The sequence below is a fragment of the Coregonus lavaretus genome (assembly GCF_964263955.1).
Source record: "Coregonus lavaretus genome assembly, chromosome: 37".
Taxonomy (NCBI): Eukaryota; Metazoa; Chordata; class Actinopteri; order Salmoniformes; family Salmonidae; genus Coregonus; species Coregonus lavaretus.
Window position 1 is genome coordinate 27,761,908 of NC_140024.1, and position 11,786 is coordinate 27,773,693.

At 44.7% G+C, this 11,786-nt stretch overlaps 1 protein-coding gene across 1 annotated transcript in view; it reads right to left on the bottom strand.

Annotated features, from left to right (window-relative positions):
* The window catches only part of LOC311111403 (pro-interleukin-16-like), a gene marked incomplete at its 5' end in the record, with an annotated part of 33,048 nt that overhangs the window by 5,680 nt on the left and 15,582 nt on the right, over positions 1-11,786 (bottom strand). Inside the window, 8 exons of the mRNA XM_084154116.1 lie at positions 2,912-3,080; positions 3,866-4,053; positions 6,001-6,814; positions 7,091-7,640; positions 8,185-8,335; positions 10,939-11,097; positions 11,251-11,397; positions 11,745-11,782. Coding sequence (XP_084010242.1) covers positions 2,912-3,080; positions 3,866-4,053; positions 6,001-6,814; positions 7,091-7,640; positions 8,185-8,335; positions 10,939-11,097; positions 11,251-11,397; positions 11,745-11,782 — 2,216 coding nt within the window. The remainder of the gene's footprint in view (positions 1-2,911; positions 3,081-3,865; positions 4,054-6,000; positions 6,815-7,090; positions 7,641-8,184; positions 8,336-10,938; positions 11,098-11,250; positions 11,398-11,744; positions 11,783-11,786) is intronic.

The following is an 11,786-nucleotide window of genomic DNA, read 5'->3' on the forward strand; positions in this document are numbered from 1 at the left end:
ACTCTGTCCTCCCTGAAAGCCTCTTAATACACACTCACACACACACAGACATACAGACTCACACACACAGACACATTCACACACACACACACACACAGACACACTCACACACACAAACACACTCACACACAGACATACACACTCACCCACACACACACAGACACATTCACACACACACACACACAACCAGACACACTCACACACACACACACACACACACACACACACACACACACACACACACACACACACACACACACACACACACACACACACACACACACACACACACACACACACACAGACACATATCTGCAGCTGAGCACTCTAACGTAATCCTTAATGGTCCCTCCAGTCCAGTAGCTCATTCATACGGGCTTGTTGTTTTGCAGAAGCCAGTGGTGAGTAATGCATGAGAGAGCAGCTCTTACCATGCTTCCCACATGGCACCCTGTTATCCAGAGACTTATGGGCCCTGGTCAAAAGTAACGCACTATAAAGGGACTAGCATGTCATTTGGGATGCAGCCTTGGACTCAGGGGTATAGATACTGATAAATGGGTTTTAAAACCCATTATTTTATGTTGTGTATTTGGATTTGGGATATGACCTCTTAGAGAGTAGACCACAGTTGAGAGATAATCAACAGTAAGAGTTGACAGTCTGTCATGACTGGGTGTTAATGTGGTGTTAATGTGGTGTTAATGTTGTGTTACTGTAGTATTGATGTGGTGTTGATGTGGTGTTACTGTAGTATTGATGTGGTGTTGATGTGGTGTTACCGTGATGTTGGTGTGGTGTTGATGTGGTGTTGATGTGGTGTTGATGTGGTGTTGATGTGGTGTTGCTGTTGTGTTGATGTTGTGTTAATGTGGTGTTAATGTGGTGTTAATGTGGTGTTACCGTGATGTTGGTGTGGTGTTGATGTGGTGTTGATGTGGTGTTGATGTGGTGTTGATGTGGTGTTGATGTGGTGTTGCTGTTGTGTTGATGTTGTGTTAATGTGGTGTTAATGTGGTGTTAATGTGGTATTGATGTGGTGTTGATGTGGTGTTACTGTGATGTTGATGTGGTGTTGATGTGGTGTTACTGTGATGTTGATGTGGTGTTGATGTGGTGTTGATGTGGTGTTGATGTGGTGTTGATGTGGTGTTGATGTGGTGTTGATATTGTGTTAATGTGGTGTTGATGTGGGGAACATCAGTATTTTACATCATAATACAGTGAGGGAAAAAAGTAGTTGATCCCCTGCTGATTTTGTACGTTTGCCCACTGACAAAGAAATGATCAGTCTATAATTGTAATGGTATGTTTATTTGAACAGTGAGAGACAGAATAACAACAAAAATGTTATGAATAGATTTGCATTTTAATGAGGGAAATAAGTATTTGACCCCCTGTCAATCAGAAAGATTTCTGGCTCCCAGGTGTCTTTTATACAGGTAACGAGTTGAGATTAAAGGGAGTGCTCCTAATCTCAGCTTGTTACCTGTATAAAAGACACCTGTCCACAGAAGCAATCAATCAATCAGATTCCAAACTCTCCACCATGGCCAAGACCAAAGAGCTCTCCAAGGATGTCAGGGACAAGATTGTAGACCTATACAAGGCTGGAATGGGCTACAAGACCATAGCCAAGCAGCTTGGTGAGAAGGTGACAACAGTTGGTGTGATTATTCGCAAATGGAAGAAACACAAAATAACTGTCAATCTCCCTCAGCCTGGGGCTCCATGCAAGATCTCACCTCGTGGAGTTGCAATGATCATGAGAACGGTGAGGAATCAGCCCAGAACTACACGGGAGGATCTTGTCAATGATCTCAAGGCAGCTGGGACCATAGTCACCAAGAAAACAATTGGTAACACACTATGCCGTGAAGGACTGAAATCCTGCAGCGCCCGCAAGGTCCCCCTGCTCAAGAAAGCACATATACAGGCCCGTCTGAAGTTTGCCAATGAACATCTGAATGATTCAGAGGAGAACTGGGTGAAAGTGTTGTGGTCAGATGAGACCAAAATCGAGCTCTTTGGCATCAACTCAACTCGCCGTGTTTGGAGGAGGAGGAATGCTGCCTATGATCCCAAGAACACCATCACCACCGTCAAACATGGAGGTGGAAACATTATGCTTTGGGGGTGTTTTTCTGCTAAGTGGACAGGACAACTTCACCACATCAAAGGGACGATGAACGGCGCCATGTACCATCAAATATTGGGTAAGAACCTCCTTCCCTCAGCCAGGGCATTGAAAATGGGTTGTGGATGGGTATTCCGGCATGACAATGACCCAAAACACACGGCCAAGGCAACAAAGGAGTGGCTCAAGAAGAAGCACATTAAGGTCCTGGAGTGGCCTAGCCAGTCTCCAGACCTTAATCCCATAGAAAATCTGTGGAGGGAGCTGAAGGTTCGAGTTGCCAAACGTCAGCCTCGAAACCTTAATGACTTGGAGAAGATCTGCAAAGAGGGGTGGGACAAAATCCCTCCTGAGATGTGTGCAAACCTGGTGGCCAACTACAAGAAACGTCTGACCTCTGTGATTGCCAACAAGGGTTTTGCCACCAAGTACTAAGTCATGTTTTGCAGAGGGGTCAAATACTTATTTCCCTCATTAAAATGCAAATACATTTATAACATTTTTGACATGTGTTTTTCTGGATTTTTGTTGTTGTTATTCTGTCTCTCACTGTTCAAATAAACTTACCATTAAAATTATAGACTGATCATGTCTTTGTCAGTGGGGCAAACGTACAAAATCAGCAGGGGATCAAATACGTTTTTCCCTCACTGTACAGTCAGTGAGGCCCTTCTAGGGAGGAAGAGGTGGATGGTCCTCCAAATAAAATAAAAACAATGAAGCAGACATGCCGTACAGACAGACAGACTGACAGACAGACAGATAAAGTCTCACCTTCAGAGTTTCCTCATCCAGAGCTTTCACTTCCTGGATCATGGTCTGTATCTGCTGTGGAGGGATGGCTGATATGACAGAGTGGGCACATGGTGACAGGGATGGGCGTGAGACCAGGTCCCTTCCCTCCTCCCCCCGCTCAATGGTACACTGCCTCAAATCAGATAGGCTGAGAGGAATAAGGAAGCAAACAGAGTTCAACTGACACACTGACTGACTGGTCACATACAGATTACACTCTCTCACACACACACATTCTGTATTACAGGTTCGTCGTAGCTACTCTCATAATCATGCATTTCACTGTATGAAAAATAAATAGAGATTTATGTTTTAACATTGTCAATATGTTACAGACTCAACTCTGAGAGGGTTTCAGTCAGATTAACACCTTAGACATAATCACACATAACAGGAATAAGACGTGCAACTTCCTGTGTTCATACTTCCTCTTACTAAAGATGATACTGCCAAGGTTGCATTAAGCACTGTGAAGCAGGGACAAAACACAGTAAGATTTGATCTAAAACATTTGATCTAAAACATGCCAAAGCCATCTCCCCTTTGCAGAATCTGACTTCCAGTGCTATCTTACTTTTTTTCATAGCAAGCACTACTACAGTGTAGGTCTGTAGACATACTAGACTATTTTCAGCTCTTGTGAAATCAGTGTATATTTATACCTTCTCATCCAATCACCTGAGTGGTAGTGTGTGTACAGCTGTGTGGTGTCAGTCATTGAAACCGAGAATATGCTGTATATACCAGGGTAAGGGTCAATTCCATTTCAATTACATCAATTTAGGAAGTAAACTGAAATTCCAACTTCCTAAATAGAGAAGCATTGAGAAAAACTGGAATATGAACTTCATTTTACTTCCTGAATTGATTGTAATGGAATTGACCCCAACCCTAGAATATGCTGTATGTTGATGTTTTTCAGAGAGTTTTTACCTGACAGAGAAGCTATTCTCGTTGCTGTCGGGGCCAGGGGAGAGGGGGGTGTTCTGGGCCGGGTCGGGCTCCTCCGGGCTGCTGACTAGAGGGGATGCAGGGGGAGGGTCTGACCCAGGGTTACCCGGCACAGTTGGACAGGGGGAGGGGAGTAGGGAGTGCATGGAACGCATCAGGGCATGGGACACCTGGAGTAGAGTAGAGTAGAGTAGAGTAGAGTAGAGTAGAGTAGAGTAGAGTAGAGTAGAGCAGAGCAGAGTAGAGTAGAGTAGAGTAGAGTAGAGTAGAGTAGAGCAGAGTAGAGTAGAGTAGAGTAGAGTAGAGCAGAGCAGAGCAGAGCAGAGCAGAGTAGAGTAGAGTAGAGTAGAGTAGAGTAGAGTAGAATAGAATAGAGCAGAGTAGAGTAGAGTAGAGTAGAGCAGAGTAGAGTAGAATAGAGTAGAGTAGAGTAGAGTAGAGCAGAGCAGAGTAGAGTAGAGTAGAATAGAACAGAGTAGAGTAGAATAGAGTAGAGTAGAGTAGAGTAGAGTAGAGTAGAGTAGAGTAGAGTAGAGTAGAATAGAGCAGAGCAGAGCAGAGCAGAGCAGAGCAGAGCAGAGTAGAGTAGAGTAGAGCAGAGTAGAGTAGAATAGAACAGAGTAGAGTAGAGTAGAGTAGAATAGAATAGAGCAGAGTAGAGTAGAGTAGAGTAGAGTAGAGTAGAGTAGAGTAGAATAGAGCAGAGCAGAGCAGAGCAGAGCAGAGCAGAGCAGAGCAGAGTAGAGTAGAGCAGAGTAGAGTAGAGCAGAGCAGAGTATAGTAGAGTAGAGTAGAATAGAGCAGAGCAGAGCAGAGTAGAGCAGAGCAGAGCAGAGCAGAGTAGAGTAGAGCAGAGCAGAGCAGAGCAGAGCAGAGTAGAGTAGAGTAGAGCAGAGTAGAGCAGAGCAGAGCAGAGCAGAGTAGAGTAGAGTAGAGTAGAGTAGAGTAGAGCAGAGCAGAGCAGAGCAGAGTAGAGTAGAGTAGAGTAGAGTAGAGCAGAGCAGAGCAGAGCAGAGTAGAGCAGAGCAGAGCAGAGCAGAGCAGAGTAGAGTAGAGTAGAGTAGAGCAGAGCAGAGCAGAGCAGAGCAGAGCAGAGCAGAGTAGAGCAGAGCAGAGCAGAGCAGAGTAGAGTAGAGCAGAGCAGAGTAGAGTAGAGTAGAGTAGAGTAGAGTAGAGTAGAGTAGAGTAGAGCAGAGCAGAGTATAAAACATGTTATGGTTAGGGCCCTGCTGTTCTTTTCTATCCTTCATCCCACCTCAGGAGGCACCTTCTTACACCATGTGGCAAACAATTCTCACGTGTTCATACTATAATAGTCTAAAGGAATTATCCAATTAGTCCAAAATAAGTTGCCCAATCCTAACCGGGTGAATCGACTTCAAATTAAATGTCTGCCGACACTTATTGCCATCAGCAGCCTACACCGTAATGTACCAAATTATTTATTATTATTATTAATTACTATCTCAAGGACATGATCAACATAATGAACCACTTAAATCATTATCTGTTCACAACACTATATGAGAATAATAAGCATTTTATCTAAGAAAATTGAGGTGGGAAAAAAAACGAATTCAAAAGAACAGAATAGATGAGTTGACTGTATGTTACGGTGCTTAGTCTGGCTATGCACCATGCCGATGGCATCCCACTGGGCACACAGTGTTTAAATTAATGTTGTTTCCACGTTATTTCCACGTCATTTCCACGTTATAGACGTTGATTTGATGTTAAATTGACGTCTGTGCCCAGTGGGATAGCCTGTAGTTCATTTGTTCATTTAGCAGACAATACATTTATATTCCTGTGCCCTTACCACGGTCAACACACATATATTTTACAGTAAGAATATAATGAAATATAACAGAATAATATATAAATTATATTGTATCCCAAACAAACTATTGCCAAGTGTCGCAGGTGCGCACAATCCACACACTAAATGACAGCTACAAATGTATTGCATGCACTTACCTGTTACAGAGTAATTACATGGGTTATTCAGCTGGTATGAAGCTTGTGTGACATTTCATACATTTCATACATTTTATTGGACATTTTACAATTTACACTTGGACAATGTGATGTAATGTAAAGTGTGACCAAAGACGCACCTGTTTACTGAAGGAAAGTATCTTCCCCAGGCTCTCTCCCTCCAGTCCTCTTAGAGTTGTTGACCCATCTGGGGAGGGAGAGGCAGGCAGGGGAAGGCTACGCGTCCGCAGGCTGGCCTGCTTGCCCTGAGCCTGGGCATGGCTCTGGTCTCCCTCCCCCTCCTCTGGTGGTTGTAGTGGACCAAGGCTTTCTCCCTTGGAGCTGCTGGACCTCCTGGGCACCGGGCCAGAGGGGGAGACGGAGGCCTCCACAGCCTCATCCAGGGGCTCTGTTTCTGGGTCGGCCTCGGCGAGAGATGCCTCTAGGGTGGATGGGGTGGTGGTGGTGTCCTCGGGGGATGGTGAGTCAGAGATTTCTGTATTGGTGTCTGTTGTCTCTTCCACTGGGGTCTGGAGCTCCACTGGGGTCTGGAGCTCCGAGGCAGGGTGGGGGGTCGGAAGAAGAGAAAAGCAGGTTGGAGGAGAAGGGTGGGAGGCAGGAGAGGGAGGATGGGTGGAGTGAGGAGAGGCTGCAAGGGGAGAAGAGGACACCCTTCCGTCCTTTTCCTCGTCAGAGATTGGAGAGGTCACTTTAGCTCCTTTGCCCATGTCATGTTGGATTGTACCATTCTCCTCTAAGAGAGGGGGGTCACTCCTGATGGGTGCCTTGTCCTTCAGAGGGAGGGAGGTGGAGGGGGCTAGGGGCCTCCTGTTGTTGCCCCACCTCTCCTGACCCTTACCATCAGGACTAGAGAAGGTCTCAAATGAATGGATCTTCTGCTTGATTGACAGGTTGGCTGCAGAGGAGGTGGGCCGTAGACTTACCCCGAAGGTGCTGTTGAAATACACATTTAAAAACGTTATTGTCCATCCACCTGGACAATTTACATGAGACAGAAATTGTTGTTGGCTTATAACTCATGAACACACAACACTGGGAATCAAACCCAGGTCACCTATACACTTCAACACCACCTTAACCCACTGAAATAAAGGTGTACGCTTTAGGCGCTAACACAAGTCTTCAGATCTCAGGCAAGACTAAACCGCCTTTTATACATTGCTATAAAACAAAAGACAAAGATAAATGTTATGGAGAAACACTACGTACGTTCCACCGCCTCTGTTGTCCAGGGGTTTGGCCAGCTCCGGCTGGGGCCTCCCGTTCCTGATACTCCTGAGGCTCTGACGGTTCCACATAGGCTTGGGGGCAACCGGGGGGGCCTTCCTCACCCCTGGGGGGTCCTCAGTCATTGGGCTAGGGGTGGAGATTAGGGAGGCAGGGGTGGAGGGGGTGGTGGGGTCTGGGGTGGTGTGGTGGTCGGAAGTACTGTTGAGTTCAGGAAGCTCAGGAAACTCACTCCTTTGGCTCATGGCGACTGGTTGGGATGGAGTGTGTGCTGCGTCGTGGTGTGAGCTGAGATGGTGTGTTTGTTGTTGATGTGTGCTATTGTGGGAGTGTGTGTTGTGTTGGTGTGGGCTCGGATGATTCGGACTCTGGTTGTGATGTGGGTCTCCAGGACCTCCAAGATCAGGGGGGCTGTCGGAGATCCTAACCCAGGGGTCGTGAAGCTTTTCTGGGGTGAGCTGCTCCACGCGAGCCTGCCTCCTCAGGCCCGGCCTCTTACTCTGGGAGCAGAGGTGGAGGGCAGACTCAGCACCTGAACACAGACACAACACAGGAAACACAATCTAAGAGGAGGAGAGATACAAGTGCTTCACAATGAGCTAGACTCACACTACCCTCACTGCAATAATGCATTCATACCTGCACAGCTTTCTGCTTTACTAATGTAAGTAAATAATAAGTTGTGGTGCCATTAAATATCACAATGTAAGAAATGATCTAAAGATGACGTTCACAAAGCTGGCATTCACAACTAATCTAAACAACGTGTTGTCTTTCAGGAAACATCTTCACAGGAAACGAACTGCAAATGGCCCCTATAGGTGTCTCAAGGAGCTGGATATTTGACTGTTGCCTCTGTACTGTACAAATGCTGTATTCTAATTTGTTTTTGGAAACTGAATGTGACTGACAAAAAGAAAGTATCCCTTCCTAGGCATGCCCTCTTCAAAAGCACATTTATAACGCACAGCATAGATGTTATAAATTCGTTTTTAACGAATAGTGTCATAAATTATATAAAGAGGGTAATCATAGGAAATGTCCACATGAAGTTTGGCAAGGTGGCCATACGGTACCTGTGTGTGGTCTGTCTTCTGTGCAGGATGAGTATCGAGGGCAGTCGGTGATGGCAGCAGAGTGAGCGTCAGAGTGGGTGAGATTCTCTCCACTTCCCCCTGAGTGTTCTCTCTCTCTTTCTCTCTCTCTTACTCTCTCACTCTCTACTTCCTGGAACACACATAAACAGGAAGTTAAAACGTTGAGCGCACCACTCAGCCTCCGACCGCAGAAAGCAATTCACCCTGCATTTACTGTCGCCCGTTAACCTCCACAACTTCACATGGACATGCATCCATCCATCACACTCACAACGACCAGATGCAGAACGTAATTGGATCACACACAATGCCAAGGCAAGGCCATTCTATGATATCCAAAAGCTTCATGCTTGATGTGGGTATAACACAAGCATCGTTCAGAATAACAGGGTAATCACTTACAAACACATAAGCAGATACTTCCAGAATCGAGAGGCCATCCTTACTATAAAAGCTTGCATTGTGAGACAGGTTTAAGGTTTAATGTTTCAGGGACAGGATACATAGGGAAGAGGTGTCATATTTTGACATCAATGCCTGCTCAAAGGCATGAATGTATGACATTCTGCAAAAAATAAACAAAAGGTATGATTGGTATGTTCATATTTTCTATTCTCAGTCCAAAGTAATCTCCATGCAAAACATTCACCAACACACATTCAAGAGTATGAAACGGTCCCACATACATTTCTACATAGTAACCTTATGCTCTTTCTCAAAGCCTTGTATACACTGCTAAAAAGCTGGAAGCATGTAGATGTGAATACAGAAACAACACATGTGACGATACACATTAGTTAGAGGAAAAATACATTAGTATACTGCATTTAGTAAATTCAGCATGGTTTAGCATATTGCTTATGGACAGAGAATAAGAAAAACAGTGAGATTATGTCTAATGGTATCCTTCTCTGCACTAATATCTAATGTTATCCTTCTCTGCACTACTGTCTAATGGTATCCTTCTCTGCACTACTGTCTAATGGTATCATTCTCTGCACTAATGTCTAATGGTATCCTTCTCTGCACTACTGTCTAATGTTATCATTCTCTGCACTAATGTATAATGGTATCCTTCTATGCACTACTGTCTAATTGTCATGCCCTGACTCAGGGGACGTTTATTTGTTGAGTCAGGGTGTGTATATTCCGTGTTATGTTGGTTCTATGGTGTAGATTCTAGAATGTGTAGATCTATGTTGGCCGGGGTGGTTCCCAATCAGAGGCAGCTGTAACTCGTTGTCTCTGATTGGGGACCATGCTTAGGCAGCCTTTTGGCACCTGTTAGTTGTGGGATCTTGTTCCAGTTATGGTATGTTTGTGTGTTACCTTGGACTTCACGTTTTGTTTGTTGTTTTGTAGTGTGTTTATTCGTTTAAATAAACATGTACGCTTATCACACTGCGCCTTGGTTCGACCAGTCTTTAAACGATCGTGACACTAATGGTATCCTTCTCTGCACTACTGTCTAATGGTATCCTTCTCTGCACTACTGTCTAATGGTATCCTTCTCTGCACTAATGTCTAATGGTATCCTTCTATGCACTAATGTCTAATGGTATCCTTCTCTGCACTACTGTCTAATGGTATCCTTCTCTGCACTACTGTCTAATGTTATCCTTCTCTGCACTAATGTCTAATGGTATCCTTCTCTGCACTAATGTCTAATGGTATCCTTCTCTGCACTACTGTCTAATGTTATCCTTCTCTGCACTACTGTCTAATGGTATCCTTCTCTGCACTACTGTCTAATGTTATCCTTCTCTGCACTACTGTCTAATGGTATCCTTCTCTGCACTAATGTCTAATGGTATCCTTCTCTGCACTACTGTCTAATGTTATCCTTCTCTGCACTAATGTCGAATGTTGTCCTTCTCTGCACTAATGTCTAATGTTATCCTTCTCTGCACTAATGTCTAATGTTATCCTTCTCTGCACTAATGTCTGATGTTATCCTTCTCTGCACTAATGCCTAATGTTGTCCTGTGGTGTTCATTAGGCACCAAATGGAAAAAAAACTGGGACTACCTTGACTTGTCCAATAAGAAACTTTCATTCTCGTATTAAGACGTTTCCATTGCATGCCTTAATGAACTCGACCCAGCTCTGCAGATCAGCTTCACAGACAATGTGGTTTTAGAGAATAGGCAAGCGGAAGAACCAATGCAAAACAGAATAGCGTGTCTCGACCACAGCTGATGCCTGATGCATGAAGACAATGCAACTCTTTACACTGTTTTACAGACATTTTGAGCACGCCCCCTTCTTTCCTACAGTAGCTACCATTTATGGGCAATAAAAGCATCCAGTCTAGCTCTTCCTCAAATTTAAGGAAGTATGAATGAATGACAGACATTCATATAAAGCTGTCCTGTTGAGATGCATCGATATTTAGATGACTTTGATCACTGTGTTTGAGATGTAGATACTTTGATCCATCAATTCAAATTAATTATTTCAAAAACCTTTCAAACCTGCTTACAATATACCTATTCATTAATCCATCCATCCATCCAGAGTAATACATGTTTAAGTCAAGATGACTGGTTAGATATGAGTATACTTAGTAAATTCAGCATGTTTTAGCATATTGCTTGTGGACAAAAAAAATACAAAAACAGTGAGATTATGTCAGATGCTGTCCTTTGCTGCGCTGGGTTGTGTTCTTTAGGCACCAAATGTAAGAAACCAAACCATCGTTGTAAATAGGTGTAAATAATGTTCTCTCCCTACCTGACAGTTGGTATGTGTGGGGCTCCATCCGTCCTCTCTAACAGGGGAGCCTCTACTGGAACCATTGGAGTCCGGCAGGCCCCCAGGGGCCCCCTCCTCACTAGTGACGTCCTGGTGTCTGCTGTACCTCCTTGGAGGTGCCAGGGCTTTGGGCCTGTTCTAGGGTCAGATTAGGAAAATATGTGTTGTATAAGCGTTTCTTACTGGACAATTCCAGGTAGTCCCAGCCTGTTTCAGTGCATTATTCTTCCATTTGGTGCCTAAAGTGTGGCCTTCCAGAAGCTTGTTTGGAAACCTCTGGAGTTAAGCTACCTTATTTCCCCTAGTGGCCAGGTCTAAGGTACGCTGGCTGGAGAGGTTGGCTGCTGGGGAGTTGTAGGGGACATTGTAGTCGTCATCAGGTACAGGGCAGACCAGTGCAGACAGTCTGTTATCACACCAGGGCTCAGCCGTGGACCCCTAGAACCATGATATCAAGAGGGATTAGGACCCCTAGAACCATGACCCCTTGAACTCTCAGAACCATGAGACAAAGAGGTATTAGAACCTCTAGAACCATGACCCCTAGAACTCCTACACCCATGAGATAAAGACGGATGAGAATCCCTAGAACCATGACCCCTAGAAGCCCTACACCCATGAGATAAAGACGGATTAGAATCCCTAGAACCATGACCCCTAGAACTCTTAGAACCACGAGATGAAGATGTATTAGAACCTCTAGAAACATGACAGACACCGATGTACAACACATCGACCCAATCCTTTCTCATCTTATTCTGGGATGCCTGGTTGTGGTGAGTTACCATGGGGATGTCGAGGCTGTGGACCCTTCCCATCAGATTATG